The sequence below is a fragment of the Anomalospiza imberbis genome, chromosome 1 (assembly GCF_031753505.1).
Source record: "Anomalospiza imberbis isolate Cuckoo-Finch-1a 21T00152 chromosome 1, ASM3175350v1, whole genome shotgun sequence".
Lineage (NCBI taxonomy): Eukaryota > Metazoa > Chordata > Aves > Passeriformes > Viduidae > Anomalospiza > Anomalospiza imberbis.
In genome coordinates, this window is record NC_089681.1 from 29,310,971 (window position 1) to 29,328,904 (window position 17,934).

The 17,934-nt window shown below is 42.4% G+C and overlaps 1 protein-coding gene across 9 annotated transcripts in view; it reads left to right on the plus strand.

The window, feature by feature from the left end:
- Positions 1-17,934, plus strand: part of TPD52 (tumor protein D52) — a 126,864-nt gene that overhangs the window by 95,788 nt on the left and 13,142 nt on the right. For 3 of the 9 annotated variants that reach the window (XM_068186162.1, XM_068186170.1, XM_068186176.1), the window contains exon 1: positions 11,318-11,763. The exons of 5 other annotated variants lie outside the window; for them this stretch is intronic. In XM_068186162.1, coding sequence (XP_068042263.1) covers positions 11,592-11,763 — 172 coding nt within the window. In that variant the 5' untranslated portion in view covers positions 11,318-11,591. Of the gene's footprint in view, positions 1-9,016; positions 9,040-11,317; positions 11,764-17,934 lie in introns of those variants that run through there. One more of the 9 variants, XM_068186233.1, reaches the window with a different exon arrangement.

Consider the following 17,934-nt stretch of genomic DNA (forward strand, 5'->3'; position numbering starts at 1 on the left):
CTTTTTGTGCTGATGGTCAAGCTGTGATGGGCCAAATCTTATGTAATAATAACCTGAGTACCAGCTAGAGCAGTCCTTAACCATAAAGATTGAAAAGTTTACCAGACTAATCTGTTAAACACAACCGAGCCATTAAAGTAGGGTATGACCAGTACTCAGAATGGCTATGAATACATGTATTTTTTTGTTTGACGTTTACAGTTGTGAAATGAGCTGTGTGGTAGATTAGCTTGTGCAATATGGTGTGATGCTAAACTTAGATTTCACATCACAGTGTAAAGCTTTATTCTTGGAGTTTGCACTGATGTTCTGTTTCAGGTCAAATACTGGGAAGAGGCAACTTGTGGAACAGTGCAGTTCTGGAGCAGCTGGTCACTAAAATCAGTGGAGGTGTGCTTTCTTTACAAAAAAAAAAAAAAAACCCAACCACAAATCCCAACATAAAAAACCCACAAACAACCAAACCCACATAAAACTAAAAAAAAAACCCAGTCACGCCCTCCTCTTCCTTTCTTTCATTTCCTGTCTACTTTTAGAGATGAAGCTCAATATCCTTCAAACTTTGGTTCTTTAAACCTGCACCTGCCCATGTAGTTTTCATCACATCAACTGCACCAGAATCAGGAAAAATGCCTGCCTTTGTGTGCATTCGATAGGTCTTTCCAGTTTTGTCCAGTATAATTTATTTCAGTGAAAGGAACGGTTAAACTCATTCTTCTTACTTCGCTGTGAAATATAAATGAGGAGCCTGTATGCTTATGTAAGCATGCTGATATTTAGGAAAACTTCCCTTTGTATGGAATAGACTGGAACACAACTAGGTGGTGCATAATTATATATTAATATTGCTTGGAGATCTTGAGAGATTAGTACTTTCATGATCAAAACCTGTGTAGGTTGTTAAAAAGGATATACAGTTTGCCTGTAATGTCACCCAGCAGCAAAAAGTAGCATCTCATGTCCAGAGTCTGATCTGATGGAAGCAGGTATGCTCAAGTCTTCTAGGACTTGGAAGTCCTTTAAAGCTTTATATCTTTTTGTGGAATCATCACTGAACAAACTTGCTTGACCCTTATCTTTGCCACCTTGAGCTTTTGGAGTGATTGGTGTTTTATGACTGTCTGTTGATTTATGTGACAGCAGTATCTCTCTAGGATAACAGTTTCATTTAATTTACTGACCTAGTATGACTTGGAGTAGGGGCAAATGTTTCTTAACAGGATTTAGTCAGCTCAAGCAGCATTAAAAGTCAGTCAAGGACATATCAATCGGATAAAATCTCAGAGTACTTATTAATATAATGGCAGCTTCAGTGGTCATAATAATCTAAAGGTAGATGCATTATCTGCATTATATTAGAAAAAAAAAAAAGCTGGTCAGTGCAGTTCGTTTGTTAGTGAATTGCTGCTGGTTGCTACATGCACAGTTGCAGGATTCTCCCTCTTATCTGTTAAATGAGATTAAGAATAGTGCAGAAGCTCACATCCTGAGTTTGTACGATTTGCAGGCCTGGCAGGATGTGTCCAAGGTCCTTTAAGTAGTGATAGCTATTGCTCCAAATCCTTTCGGAAGCACTGCAGGAATTGGTGCCTCCCAGCTGGATGTGGAATTTAGCAGTATGGGCAAGCAGCAGCCACACTCCATCTGGAACAGGACACTTCAAACACTGCACAGTTGAATGGGTGTATGGTAAAGTGCTGGACTATAAAGGAATAGGTAATGTGTCTTCTTTAATGCTGCAGGGAAAACAACACAACTTATTCTGGATTTTCAAGTGAGAGATTCCCAGTAATAGCGAGCTTCTGCACAAGTACTTTATACCAGCAATCTGGTAGTGTGCCATTAGCACTGCTCTGTTAGGTCTTACTTTCTTAAGTTTAGGAGGGTGCACTGAAACTCTGCAGTGTGAGAAATGTAGATCAATAATAAGGGCTTGTCTTCATTATGGGCTTACCTGCTTGGAAAAGCTGTAAGTGGCTCAGTGTCTATTGTCAGCATTTAGGTACCTCATGAACAGGCTGGTTCTCTGAAGGGTTTGTAACAAAACCCATTAATGGCCTAAAGATGTGAATTGACTGGTTGAAGAAGGGGGATCAGGAGCAGGTTCCTATGACCTGAAACATTTCTGAGGCATATATGTCTGTGAATTTATTGTACTAGTGCACTTTGCTGCTGACTAGGCAGAGTTTTACAGTTTCACAGATATTTCATACTATGCTCTCAGATAAGCCAAGAGCAGAAATGTTAATAGGATTTCTGTACAGCTTGCTACTTGCAGTTGCTTGCCGATGAGAAATTGTACTTTAAGTTTTATGTAATTACACTCGTTTGACAGTACAAGTCAAAATCGTAAACTTACTTAGTCAAGTCCTGAGAAGGGAAAAAATCTGGTGGTTTGTCATTATTGCTAAGCAAAAAGCTGATCTTTATCCTGGATAGCAGAATAAGGTGCCAGGGTACAGCAGGAGTGCACCTTAACCATGCAACCAGTAACTTGTGTGTGGTAAAATTAGCAGTGCTTCTAGAAAATGTCACTTCTTTTGGTGTTATGTGTGCATCCTTTGTGGAAGCTCATGTGGAGATTACGGTGCTCTGACTATTTTGGGGAGATTTATGTGGTTGTGCTAAAAATTACTGTGTCCTGAGCACAGAAGTGACTCTCTCAGTGCTTCTGAAGAGCAAGCTGACATTTCTAGATGAACTGACATGTGTTCGGAAGCTTTTGTATCAGCTTTTTTCTGGGCTGAGGAACTTTGCTAGGGGAACCTGAGACCATGCAGTAGAAAGAGGAGTGGAAAAGTAAAGGAAACTGCACTGGAGTGGATGAAAAATAAAAAATAAATTGAGGAGTCTGAGAAGGGAATTCAAAGACTTAACTTGAGTCTAGTTTCTATGGGTTCTGTACAGCTAATAAAGGGTAAAAGGAGAGGCTCCTGCTGAAATCAGCATTAGCTCAGTGACACCAGTAGTTTATTTGTCTACTGCAACTTTTTCTTTCTGTACAAGAGTGAACTCTTCCTGCTGCAGAGGCATGCATTCACTTCCCTCCTGGAGAAGGGGCATCAGGGGGAAGTAGATGGCTTTTGTACTTGCCAAGAGTTGCTTCTGTGTCTGGAGTCACATGTCAGGCCCAAAAAGTTGCTTTCTCATTCATTTAGTGAGCAAAGTGTAAGCCTGTCCCTTTTATGAAAATACAGGAGACTTTTTTCCCCTCCCAGAATCTGTCAGCTACCTTTTTCCTGCAGCCTCGTAACAGAAACCAGCATAGTCTCTGCTGCTGCAAATGGTTTTGCTTTGCTTGTCAGGCATCATAATACTCCTTTACACTGGGTAGATGTGAAGAAGTGAAAAGTCTCCCATGAAGTCTCTGTCCATATCTCAGTTTAGAAAGCATGGGAGAAAATGGTACTTTATTCTGTCAGCAGGTAGGTATTTGTAAATCTACTTCACAAGATGAAGGGTGGGCCACAGACCTGCCCTAAGGCAGGGTGCCAGGACCCCTTGTGTTCCTGAAGAAGAGAGGTCCCTGGAGGATCCTTGGATAATATGGAGGAGCAGCCTGTGACCTATTACAGCCATTGTGTTAATCACAGGATAGTTAAGGTGGGAAGGACCTCTGGAGGTTCAACCCCTCTGTTAGGGCAGGGCCACCTGGAGCTGGTTGCCCAGGACCATATCACAGAATGATTTGAGTTGGAAGGGACCTTGGCGCTCATCAGTTCAACCCCCAGGCATGGGCAGGGATGCCACCCACTAACTAGATCAGGTTGCTCAGGGCCCATCTAACCTTGCCTCGAACACTTCCAGGGATGGGGCATCTACCACTTCTGGGCAACCTCTTCCAGTGCCTGACTGAAAAAAACCCTCAGAGAAAATAATTTCTTACTAATGTCTAATGTAAATTTCTCCTCTTTTAGTTTGAAACTGTTCCCCCTTGTCCTGTCACTATCTACCTACAAAGTAAAAAGTTGTACTTCCTCTTTTACAAGTCCTCTTTAGATACTGGAAGGCCACAATGGGGCCTCCCTGGAGTCCTCTATAGCCTGAACAACCCCAGCTTCCTCAGCCTGTCTTTGTAGGATCTCTCTATGAGAGATCATCTTTGTGACCTTTCTCTGGATCAGCTCTAGCAGGTCAATGCCCTTCTTTGCTGAGAACTGCAGAGCTGGATGCTGTGCTTTACTTGGTGTCTCTCAAGGGCAGTGTAGAGGTGGAGAATCACCTCCTTTGACCTGCTGGTCACTCTGCTTTCAGTGTAGCCCAGGATGTGTTTGGCTGTCTCGGCTGTAAGCACACACTGGTGGCTCATGTCCGGCTTTTTATCCACCCAAATCCTTCTCTGCAGGGCTGCTCTCAAGGACTTCTCCCAGCCTGTACTCGTATCTGGGATTGTCCTGACTCAGGTGCAGCACCTTGCACTTGGACCTGTTGAATTTGATGAGGTTCTCATGGGCCCACTTCTTGAGTTTCTCCAGGTCCTTCTGGATGGCACCTTGTCCTTTTGTCACCTTCACAGTGCAGCTTTGTATCATCTACAAACTTGAAGAATGTGCAGTTGATGCCACTATCAGTGTCATCAATAAAGATATTAAAGACAACTGGTCCTTGATATCCATGTCCACCTTGATGATCACGTCCAGATGGCTTTTGAATATCTTCAAGAATGAATTTTGTGAAGTACTTACCCTAAACCCTTGTTACTTGCATCAAATTGTGCGCTGCTTGGTTGCTTCTGTACTTCTGCCCTTGATAGTAAATGATGGAATTTCTGTGCTACATCAAATCCAGGCATCAACTTGGTAATTACTTGGTAGGAGCTACTGAGTACCACAAGCAATGAAGATTTTGTTGGTATTATTAAGGTACTGCTAAGACTACAGAGGGTGATTTTTTTTTGTGTTTTTATTTTTTAATATCATGATACATAATTCAGCTTAATGTGTAATTTAATTTGCTTTGTTCTTAAAACCTCAGTGCCAATTTCATGGTGGGAGCTGGTAACACAGAGTCGTAATGGTGGACTTTTCTGGAGCTGCTTTTCAGAAGTGGAGGCTCTGGGATGCTGTGTTAAAAGAGGGAGGTTTGCTTGAAGAGTGCAGAAAAGCAGTCTTGTCTTCTGAGGGAGGCTGGGAGTCACTCCAGAGTCACTCAAATAAAACTTTTAATTAGATTGGAAGATTACATACTGAAACTTTGCTTGAGACAATCCCATTTCTGCACCGTAGTGTTCCTAATCTTTCCCAGCTATCATCTAGCTGGAGCTCAGCACTGTTTCTTTTTGACAGCATCAGTCTCTTGCCTGAGGGATGGGAGTCTATAGAGAACAGCAGCATAACTGGGATAAGTGGCTGAAGTGAAGTAACTAAATACATTCCTCAGAAATCTACCTGACAGTGTTTTGGCTCTGATAATCTCACTTGGAATTGTTCCTCTGTGTTTGCAGGGTTTTGATCTGACTTTTCCAAAGTCAGTGCAAACTCTGATCACTGGTTCTGGGGTGGTACTCTGTCTTTGGCCTGGTCCTTTTCTGTAGATTGGAAAGCTTTTCACCTGTTACTGTTGGAGCTGAAAAATGTGAGCTTTGAGCACTGTTTGAGATACACAACTTTGTCATAAATCTGGGATTTCTGCCTAATCTTCTAAATGCTGAAACACTTGCAAGATAGTAGAGAATATGTGCAAATATAGAGAATATTGTCTGATGTGAATGGGTTAAGTATTTTACTGTAGTGTCAGCTTGTCTAGTCACAGAATATGCTGGAGCATGGATCTACTCCCTCACAAGAGCTCAGGAAATTAGTCTGAGTTTATAATTGGATTGAGAGGAGAGACGAGAGCTGCTGCCTTCGCCAAGACATGTGTCAGCTGTCTGAAATACTGTGTGCTGAGACTTTGGTTTAAGAGAAGAGCAATACTGGCAACCCTGTGATCCCTACCTGTAACATTTGGAAATGTTTGTGTTCCAGGGAGATACATCTTTGAAGAAGTGGTGGTTATTGGTGGTGGTTTTTTCTTTGGGTTTTTTTGTTTGTTTTAATAAGAGTAAGTGAAGGCAGCACTTAGGCTAAAGAAAGTGCTGGAGAAGATATTTTTGCACAAAGAACTGTACTGAATGATGTAGTTGTATCAGGCAGAGCTTGTCCAGAGAAAGCATGTGGAGGAGGCTGAAGTACTGAGATTAATATGGTGTTGAGTTGTACCCGGCTAGAAGACAGCAGATACTTAACTCCTTCAGCCATATCCTGCTGACCATTAACAATGGGGCTGCAGAAGCCTGTGCTGGTACTGTTCAGGAATTGCTGTACTGTGCAGCTCAATTCATGTCATGCACAAATCTCAGGGGACTGAAAGAAGTATCTGCTGTTAAAAGAAGGGGGGAGAGCACAATGTGAAAGTAGGAGCACTGATGTGCAAATTTCAGGCTTGTTTAGTGTTTGGGTTTCTGTCCTCTTGCTTCACAGCTTCTTTTTCTCTTAATGCAGTTTTAAGGTCTCAGATCAGGTGCTGAAAGCCTTTACTTGTCTGTAAACTGGTAAGACTTTGAAGATCAAATTGATGCTACAGAATCTAGATTGGTTTAAGATGCTTAAGTAGCTTTATGGCTCTTAAAATGGCTTATGCCATATAAAACTCTGTTGGAGTGGGGAGAGGTACCTGATGGTTGCTGCCTGATTGGGATCTACCTAGGAAAGGTGGGGGTGGTGGAACACCACCTGGCTGGAAAACTTTGCCCCAGACACACTTACTGGAAAGCCTCTTATCAATCTTGCCTCTTAGCAGACTGCAGAAGTTGAAATTCAGACCAAGTATAGGCTGGGAAGGCAATTGAATCTCCACAGGCAACCTTGAAATAAGAGACTAAATCTTTTTGCTATGCCCCCAAAGAGCAAGTGCTTCTTGCACCTCTTCCCCCTCTTTGTGAACACAGTCTTCCCATCATTTTTCCTCGGTTTCTTTTGCTTGCTTGATTAAGTGCTGGAGTCATGATAGCCTTGCCAAAAGTATAAGCTGTGGTACACAAGTTTGGCAGCTCCAGGTATAATCAGGACACAAACACAGGATGTTCAATGTGGTGAAGGTGCCTGTGTAGCTCTCTTACCTACTCTATCAGAGTAGATCTTGTGGATTGGTTATTTGGATAGCTTTGTCCAAAATATTGTTTAGATCATGTCTTAGGGTAGTTTCTGCATTCCTCCAGTCCTGAGGCATGAGTGGTAGCCTTTCCTGGGTTTAACTGTTGTATTAAACACTACTGAATACATAGCTCAGTTTCTTCAAAGCCCAGAGGTGGTACTCATTCATACTTCCTCAGGAAACTTCATCATACTTTCTGTAGGGAAAGAGGGATATAAGGTTTCCATGTATAAACAAACTATTGTTCTGCTAGACCTATATGTGGGAAAAGCAGCTTCTCCACAAGGCTACTATAACATGCTATCCTTGCTCAGCTGACATCAAGTAGAAGTGCTTCAATACTATATTGCATTGCTTAAATTGTTGCTAGAGCCTTACTTAAGGTGAAAGTTGCAGACCTGGGTAGCAGGTGCTAGCTGAAGAAAGAACCATGCCTGAGTCTAAGCAGGCAAATATCTGATGAAAAGTGTTAGCTCAAACTTAACAGCTTTTCTAGGTGTGGAGGGAGTTCCCTTCCTTATGGTTCATGAGGTGCACAATTTTTACTGATAATGCTAAATAGCTACCTGGGAAATCTTTAAGTACACTCTGTAACCTTAACAGAGGAGATTACAACATAGTTAATGGTAGGAATTGTGATGGTAGTGCTTTGCTGAGGCTTGCCAAGCCTTCCTGAGACACTTTGTGACATTCAGTTGAACTTGTCAGTGATTGGTTCAAGCATCCTTGACAGAAGATATCTACCTTTGTGCCAATCTCTCAGACACCAGCTTCTAAAATGCCATAGATGACTTAAGTACTAACCTCTAAGTTATCCTGAGGTGTTAAGGGCAAATGAATGCTTGTTCTGGAACGGCAAAATCTTTGGGTTTAATCCCTTGCATAGTAAGCAAAAAACCACTGCTACTTCGCTCTGGAACAGCTCCTTCCTTAGACTTCAAGATCTTTGCAGGTATCTGCTTTGCAGGTATCAAGACCTTGCAGGTGGTATCTGCAGTAACAACCAAGGTACACAGTAAAATTGAATTTGCAATGCAGGGCAAAGAACAGAGATACTTGAGGATGCACGGTTAATTACTCCAAGCCATGTAACAGAAGCCTAAACTTACACTTCAGCACTGAAATGTGTGTGTCTTGCCCTGGGAAGGCAGCATCCATCTATTAGGGTATGGCTCTACAACCTCAGTTCCACCTCCAGCCAGCTGCAAGTGCTCTGAATTATTGTGAAGGAGAGAAAGCCTGTCCAGCAGGATATTTTGATCATGGGAGGGCCCTTTAGAAAGGCCTCATAATGTGCCTGTTTTCATAGTGTACAGAAATCTTGATTGCTGTGACTGTAAGAGCTGCTAAACTGGTCAGAAAACTTCACACTGCAGAGAAAAACATTGCTTTTTCGCTCTGTGCAGCTGCTGTCTCTCAGCCCCATCCTGCCTTGTTTCCTTAGGCCATCACCTGGATTTGGAAAGTCTCTTGGAGAGAGATTCATTCCTCCTCCAAATGCACCACAGCGAGCAGAACCTATCTTCTTTAGACTGGCTTTAGGCAGTGTGGGGGAGTGCTGCCTTGCTCTGCCCTGAATCCCTGGATGTGCTAAGCAACTCTGGGGAAGAAGCAGATAAAATGATTGTTATGGCTGGCAGGGGATCTCTTAAAACTAGAGATTGTCTTCCCCTGAAGTGGATGAGTTAGGAATGACAGCCTAGAAATTGTCCTCCAGGAGATTTGGAAGGGTGGACTGCAGTCCTTTCTCTCTACAGAGAGATTGACTTATACTTCAGTTTGAAGACCATCAAATTTTCCTAAGTGATGAGGAAGAAACTTGTTCAACAAAACAGCTTCCTTCATCACCAGGTGGGATTTGTACCTGGGAAAAGAGAGGAGCAACATTCCTGTAAACTCCAGCAGGTAAGAGAGCAGGAGGCTGATGTGTTTAGGTGATGTGTTTGGTAGGTGCTGTAGCAGCCCATCTGTATGGGCACTATAACTGAGCAAAGAGAGGAACTTGAAGTAAGGAGCACTTAGATGGTGTCCCTCTTTTGGCAATGACCTTAGAACAGTAATATATCTGTAATATTTCTAAAAACTAGAGATTGTCTTGGGTGACTTTTGGGCTTGTGCTCAGGCTATGCATAAGGAGGAGCAAAAGCAGAATTCAGCCTCTCAGGTGGCGGCTCAGATTTGTAATTCAGCAAATCTTCCCTGTAAGCCAAATGTATGTTCCAGCAGTGTGCCGCGTCCTGTATGTGTCTCTGACTACTCTGAAGAGGTGTTGAAGACTTTGACCCATACAGATTTCTGTCAGTAGGGGTGGCAGTCCAGGTCAGTGGTTGAGACTGGCAATCCAGATGTCTCTAGGGACATGAAACCAACTTGTATAAAGATATAGGAAGAGTACCATATTTTTTTGAATGGTTGGTAATGGGTAAATCTGAATGTAGGGAATTTCCTGTAAAAACAGGAATGTAATGTTTGCTCCAGTAAATGCCTAGGAAATGTTTGTATTCTTGATTGTTAGCAGGGGTCAACAGATTTTCATAAGGGGTTCTTTTTCCTATAACAGCTACTTGCAGTTGTAGCCAGCTAGCACTGACCAGTGTTAAAGTGAATTATTATCTAGGGTTAGGAAAAAGTCCTAGGGTGTAAGCCTTCCCTTCTCTCTCTCCCTGTTGGGAGAGTGATGGTAGAAAACACCCAGCTCTTTGTGTGCCACATCTGATAACTTGTCATTTTGCCTAACCCAGTTAGCACAACTACTGCTTGAGACTTTTGCTCAGAAGGCAGCCCCTGACTGCTGAGTTATACAAGGGAAAGCTGTGAAGCACAATCTGTAGCTGTTCATGTTAACAAACTTGGTTAATAGAGTATATTGTTACTGTAGCTGTGTTACAGTTCCCTGCTGCCTCTGGATGCTTTAACTGCAATATGTGACCAACGCTTTGACCTTTGTCAGATGAACTTTGCAGTATTTCTGGCAGATGGCACAGCCACTTGTCAGAAATGCAGAGGGGCATTCTATTTTCTTCCTTTCAGTGGGTTTGGAAAATAGCAGAGACATGTATTTCAGGCTCCAGCACTCTCATTGTTATGAGCCTGCAGGTACTCTGCACCAGAAGTGAATGTAGGTCTTTAGCCTAAAGGATCTGCTTTTTAATTAGCTGGAAGGTCTGTTCCTGTGGCAACTGACTGACTGCAGTGGAAATGGGAAGTTAAAATTCCAGAAGGGATGTCCTTTCTTCTCATATGCCCAGGAATTACTTTGCTTGGACTTGACTTTGGAATGCTGCAAGGCTCCTTCACTTCTCTGGAAGAATGCCTGATCAGTAATGCCTAATCAGCTCTTTCCTTACTGTGTGGGAAAAGATTAACTTACATATGATTATGCTTCTCTGTGTGCAGGCTGCAGTGAGGATCCCAGGTGAAGGTGTGGGGTTTGGGAGGAAATTGTTGCTCAGCTCTAAAGATCATCTACATTGCTAGTAATCCTGTGTTTTCAGTGAAAAAAGCTGACCTTGAAATAAAAATAAAACAATGGAGTGAAGTGCTGCAAAACTGTGCTGAGTGCCTCTTTTAGGTAAGAAGCATTTCTGCTTCCTAGAGTTGAACCTTAAAGGCCTGGCATGAAATCAGATGGCTTATGTAAGTTGATCTTTCTTTATGGTGTATGTGTCAAAACATAAATTTCAGGCAATGCATTACTGCTGTTACTGGCTGCTCTAAACAATGCTGGTTGAAGCACCAAGGACATAGGACAGTGTACTTCATAAATATTTAACAACCCCCTCCCCCAAACAAAACCCCCTCCGACCCAGATATGTTTAGCCTCATGAGCAAAAATCATAATGCACATCAGAATGTTCATCAAAAAACCTAGGAGGTGTTTATAGCCCAGCTTTCAGAGAGGAGTGCTGCTCTCTCCTATTCTGAACTTGCACTATGGTGTGATACCTGGGCAACAGAGACTGAGTTCTCACTAGTGGTTATTACACTGATGGAAACAGCTGGAGAAATAGCTATGCACACAGAATTTTCCATTAATCAGAGGAAAAAGTCCAACACAGATGGTATATAGGATAGATTACGGCTGGTAATCCTTTTGTGTCCTAGAAGATTAAGGATATCCTGGTGTAGCTGCAGTCAGCTGACCTTTTTTTATTTAAACGATTGAACATAGTTGATGCAGTTCTGCAGAGGACCTTCCAGAAGCCATGAGTAGTGCACTGTGAATGTTTGTAAAAGGAACGGTCTGTTTAAGTTCAGCCTCAGTTATAAATTTACAGGAACTTAACTTTGTGCCATGTAAACAGCAGCAGCTACAGGATGGCTAAGAAATCACTTGCTAGACAGCTCTATCATGTGTAGCAGAGCTGAATTCTCCGAGGAGGCACATTGAGTGTCATGTGGAGAAATGGAGGGTTTCTGAATCCTGCTGTCTGGGTCACCCCAGAAAGCGAAGATGAATGCTTCAGTGGAAGAAGAGGATGGCTGCGCACACTGAACTGTTTGGCATGGATCTGTATGAGGATTACAAATCACCCTTCGATTTCAATGCTGGAGTGAACAGAAATTATCTTTACTTGTCGCCTGGCATAAACCTTTCTCCACCTGGATCACCTACACTGGCAAAATCTGGTAACTTCCTTCTCTTCCTTCCTTAAAATCTCTACATGAAATGTGTAGCAATTAATACCTGTAAAACTTCTCAAATTAAAAATCTATAAAATGGCCTCCTGTTAATTCTGGTAGTGTGTTAGCTTCAGTATGTCATGCAGATAATATCTCATACATTTACCAGCTTTACATTATTTGTTATTTATTCAGCAGAAAGGCAGTTTGAGGGAAAATGAAGTGGCAAAAACGATTAGATACAAAACTTCTGCTGGATTGGAACAATTTGCCTAGTTTGACTATTAGATTTTTTTTGGGGAGGAGGTAGAAATTGCATTTTTAGTAGGACTTCAGAGCTCTGAATAGTCTAAAATCTGCTTTTGCCTTAATACTGAAAATCTCAATGATTAACGAAAATGCCCTCTAAAACATTTACTCCATTCCACCTAGCATTTAAAATGCTGCAAACCTTCCACCTGCAGATATGAACTGCACTGGGACTGCCCTGTGCTGTGCTGCAGTGGCATCCATTTAGTGCTTAACCCAATGAATTTCTTGCTGGTAGCTTGTTGTACAGAACAACCATAGCTGTGCTTTCCAACACATCCTAGTCTAGTTTTACTGTCGTCATTCCTTTCCACTCCTTGCTGCCAGATGTAATCTTCCAAAGTAATTTTAAATATAGAAAGCTTAGACCTACTTCAGGTGTGGCAAAGCAAAATTACACAGGTGTTAATTTTATTTTAATGGGCTTGTTACTTAAAATTTTAAAGAAACATGAATCCCATGGGGAACCTCTTTGTGAACTATGACAACCCTCTCAGTGAACTTGATGAACCCAGGGCTACTGGGAAACAGTGGTCAACATTCACTTCTGCAATTACTGCATCTCCCAGCTCTTCTAAAGGAGAGGGGAAGCAGCTCTCTGTATCAGGTGATGATGCATCACCATTACCACCAGCCTTTTCTGGGCTTTATTTTCTTTTTTATTCACTTTGAATGAATATCTAATTAGCATTTGGGAGAAGCCCAAGAATTTTCTCCCCCAGGTTGAAGAAATATGTCTCACTTTGGCTTCTTCACTGAGATAAATGGGAAGCACTTAAATCTGATCTTTCTTATATACTGCATAGTAAATATACTCTGTAGTACTGTATGTTACTCAAATGTTAGAGTGGTTTTATACCTTTGCAACAGCTTCTTCTCCTGAACAATAACAAGAACTTTTTTTCTTTAGCTTTGCCAACTGTATAGTGATAACCACAATGCTCATTCTGAGTGTCGCATGCAGAACATGTTGGTGTAAAAAAAAGCTCTGTGGAGGTTAACCCACCCCCACTCTGAGGCTGCTCAACCAAAATGAGAAGTACTTAAAATGGTTCCTGTTTGCTGCTGATCTCTGAATTTAGGCTGGGGAGGTAGGGACTTCTGGTCAAAATGGAGCATGAACTTGGATTGAAACTGGCCAAAGCAAACCACAAATCAGAAAAACTGAGTGTTAATTGAATTACTCTAATGCTTTGCCTACCCTGGCAGAATAATAGGGACTTAAATGCCATTTCCCTGAATGTGATCCACAGAGTCCTAATCAACTAACTTGCTCATGTCTTTATTTGGTTCATTTAAGTAGATCTAATAAACTGCTGGGAAAATATGTTAATCTTGGAAATACAGACCTAAAAACTGATCTTAAAGCTAGGTATGTTTTCTCAATACTATGTAAGTCTTTATGATTTTTTCCCCCCAAACAGATTTTTTATTCTGTTTGAGAGACATGAAATGTTCAGTAAACTTGGTTATAACAGAGTACCAAATGACTGAATTTTAAGTCCTTCACAATCTAATGATGCAAGAAACTAACGTAACAAAAGCTAACAAGTTGAAAGCCATAATAATAATTTTACATAGCAATATAAAAGAATAATAGCAACAGTTCTGTTGGCAAAAAGAGATCACAAGTGAGAAATGCTCTCTTAGTAGTAGTTTGAGCCAAAGCATTTCCATCTGTTGGCTGATTGCTGATTTCCTGGTTTCTTGCCCCATAGAAAGATATAAGGTGGGCTATGCACGTTTCCTTATGAAGTTTTTTCAAAGCCAGGATCTTACTGGCTGTCAGCCCTAGTTTATGGGATACATTTGGATTGTAGCCACACCATTGTGGAGGTCTGTGGATTTTTAGCTGTGTAGAAAACTGCTCCTTGGTCAGATGGCCCAGTGCAGTCTTGCCCATAGAATGAATGATCCCTGTGTCCTGCAGGTATTGAACTGAGGAGTGGGAGCAAAGGGAACAGAGGGGTGAGCAGTGACAGGAGAGAGGGAGCGGAGCTGCCAGAATGAAGATTGATGGGAAAGTGTTAGTATACTTCATGCGGGGCTCAAAAAAATGATAAATGGGAGGGGCTCAGAAGGCAAGAAAAGGAAGGCATGGTCAGTTGTGCAGGGTGAGCTATGGAGGACTCTGAATAGCAGTAATTTCCTGTTTCCCTAAAAACTCTAGGAATGTGAAGGGGAGGAGAGAGAATTCCCTTGCTTCTTAGCATTGTGCCTTAAATTCTATTTGGTACAGTCTGTTTTAAGAACAGTCTTAAAAATGAGTTTTCCAAAGAGAAGCTATGTTCCCCAAATGGAAGCTGTTGCTGCAGGAGACAGTCTGGCATGTTTTCTTACTGGTGGATTCACTTGATCTATTTTTGGTGATTTAATCCAGATGACTCCTCATAATCAGATTGAACAGACTTTCAGCTGGTTGTGCTAATGTTCTTGGAGTCAGGGTGATTTTGGTACTTGCAAACTTTCTGAAATGGCTTTGTGATGGCAAGCAAATGGTCCCTGAAGGGCTGCAGGTAAGAGCTAGGCCCGAAGTCACAGTAGAACATACTGAGGGAGTGTAGGGTGTGGAGGAGAAACACAGTTCAAATTGTTTTCCTTCAGGGTAGGTTTATGTAATTAATAGGTTAAATAGCAATTTAACAAAAAGGTGTGGCATTCTTAACTGTTAAGGAAATATGTTGATGCATAAAACAAAAGTTATGTGATTGTGAGACATAATCCTTTATTTTGGGTGCCATAGTGCTATGCTTTGGTTTGGGCATTAGACTTTGAAGTTCTTACTGCCCTAGATTTTTGACAGAAATTAGTGTATTGGGAAACCCACAGGACCTACATTATGTAGGTTTGTGTAGAAGACACATGTAAATCTCTGGGAAAACGTGGCACAGATCTCATGAATAAATGCAGAATTAGGTTTAATATTCTTCCTGTAGGCTTCCTTCTCAGTGCACTTAGTAGTAACAGCGTTCACAAAAGTCCTATCCATGTAGCAGTGTACTTCCAGAGAACAAGTGTTCTGGACACAGATATGGGCAGACAACATACCATTTTGGAAAGAATTTGTGGAATTGACTTTTACCTGAGTTCAGTAATTTGATCCAAGAACAAGGTTTCTTCTTTTTTCGGCTTGACAGCTGCTAGGAGCATGTTTCATAGAATGCATACAACTAATTACAGACTCACAGAATCTTTTTTTCCCCTGATTTTTCAGTTGATTGTGATGTCGCTGTTTGATATGAAATCTCACAGCAAAATCATAGTGGTGATTGATGAGTTTTTGATTCCCAAAGGATAGTATGGAGTGCCACCAGAAGCTTCTGAAATGAGAATGAAATTTTATTGGTTAGATGGTTAATTTCTATAGTAATTAACAGGAAATGTTACTTAATGCATCTTCAACTTAGATGAATTATATATTTTTGTACATATACACACACACACACGTATATATGTATACATACACACACTCTTCCTCACTCCGTATTAACAGACAATCCTGATCTCTTTCCTCTTGTATTTTTAGATTTTTATTTGGCTTCTTTTTTTTAAATTATCTATAAGGCTGTTTTATGTCTTGAATAGAGAATTACTTCTGGGAATCCACAAACACTCCAGCATGCAGTCTCTCTGCAAACTAGTCTCTGCAATTAGAGCAGTGTCGTGGTTTGACATGGAAGTGAATTTTTTTCAGGAAGTTGGGTCAAACCAATCAGTGGTCAGGTTTGGATATTGGCACCTGGAGTGAACACTGAAGGTATAGATATGCCTGTGAGAACACAGGGGGTTAAAAGCAAGAACTCACAAGAATTCGCTCTCTTTGGTTCCGGTCAGGGTGCTGTGCAGACCTCCCCTGCCCAGCCATGGGGCTGGGTGGGGGAGGGGAAGCCATGAGGCCTGGTCGAGGTGAGCCGAGGGGTAGAAGGACTGGAACCGAGCCAGCTCCTGTGGACGGAAGGGTGGAGAGAAGCGGAGATGTCTTTGTCATCCCCCCCAGAGGGAAGAGACAGAGAGTCTGGACGGCACCTGTAACTTTGCTGGCGTGGAGGAGAAGGAGGAGGGGGGGGGGGGAGGTGCCCGGCCTTGGGAATCGGCTGCTGGGCAGAGATATCAGCCGTCCAGGGAGTCTGAGCTTTTAACTCTTTCCTGGGAAATGAAGGCTTTGTAAAATATTACTCCTCCTTGATTTGAAGTAGAAGAGAGAGACAGTCTGGGATCCGAGATGTTGGAAGAGGAAATTTTTGAGTGGGAGGAGATGATGGAGTGGCTTGTGGCTGGACTTTTCTTGTTAGCCATAGACTGAACCAAATTCTCCTAACAGAAGCTGCACTTAGGGTGGTGCGTTGGTGTGCCAGGAGACCTGTTTCAGTGATTACCAGCAGAGGAGTAGAGAGAACAGAGGAGAGTTGGAGAAGGTGTGGAGAAGCCCTCTATCTTCAAGGAAGAAGAAGAGGAGAAGAGGACCTCTGTTCTTGGACCCTCAGCCCCAGGGGAAAATGGGGGGGGGCCCAAAAAGGAGAAGCTATTGGACCCTCAGCCCCAGGGGAAAATGGGGGGGGACTGTAGTCCTGAGATGAGAAACTGAACTGTTGTTTTTCTTGGGTCCTTGGCAAAGGAGCCCTATGAGCAGTCTGTCCATGCACGGTGGTGAGAGCACTGTGACATGGAAAGGAGAGTGTCACCATGGCAGATTTTCTCCGGGCGGTTGCCATGAGTGACATGGAAACACAAGGGTGACAATTGTGTTTCCTGGGGGTCTGTGGCACAGGAGAGACTCCTGTCTCCCTTGATGGACTGAGTATTGATTATCTGAGGGGTGGCACCTTGATCAGGATCCTGGGTGGTGTCTCACTGTGGGTTTGTTTGGAAATTAGGTGGGAGGAGGAGGAGTGTTTTGGAAGGTCTTCATCCTGGATTTAGTGTCTGTGGTTTTTATAGTGGTAGTAGTTCATTAAAGTTTTTTTCCTTTGTTATCAAGGTTGGACCTGCTCTGCTCTGTTCCTGATCACATCTCACAGCAATTAGTTGGGAAAGTGCATTTTCATGGGGGTGCTGGCATCGCGCCAGTGTCAAACCATGACGAACAGAATTCCTTGATTTTGGCAAACTTTATGTTTAAGTGTCAGCGACAAAGACTCAAAATGGGAAATCTTTTGCTGGAAATTTTGCTGCATAAAAGGTGTTTAAAATGGTCTTACTGCAAGCACTAAGGAGTAAAAAAACAAATCATTAAAGTTATTGCATCATAGTAATACAAATAATATCATCCTCCTTCCTTGCCCTGAAGCTGTGAAAGCAATAGTTGAGGAAGACCATGGGGATGTTTGTGGTTTATATAGGAATTTGGCAGAGTTTTGGTTTCTGGGTTTGGAAGAGGAAGAGGCAGCAGTTTGAGTGGATGCACATTCTTATCAGTCCCTTCTCAGTACTCTCCTGCTTTGAAGCAACAGCCTTTTGTTCCCAAGCTCTGTCTCTGGGCTTCCCATCTGTCTTAAGGTGCAGGTTCAAACCAGCAGCTTACTTCCAGTTCCATGATATCTGCAACCTTCTTGGCACTGTGGTTCCAGTTACTAAGGACAGAGAGATCAAGCAGGGTACAGAGTTTATACTTGCAGTGCAGTAGTTTTCTTCACTGTTTTTAACCTGGCTTGTGGCTGCACCCATTGTGCTCAGAATGGACACTTTAAAATCTGATGCAGAGAGTAGTAAGGGAGGGAGCCTCTGCATTGGCCTTGAGCATCTAGAGCACTTCCAGAGTTTCTGTGCCAGGTGAATGAGAGACCAGAGTGTGCAGAGACTCCTGGGCACGGTTGTGTAGGAAAGACTGGTCAGGATGCAGCATTCTGTGTCTTGGTTTCTCTCACAGAG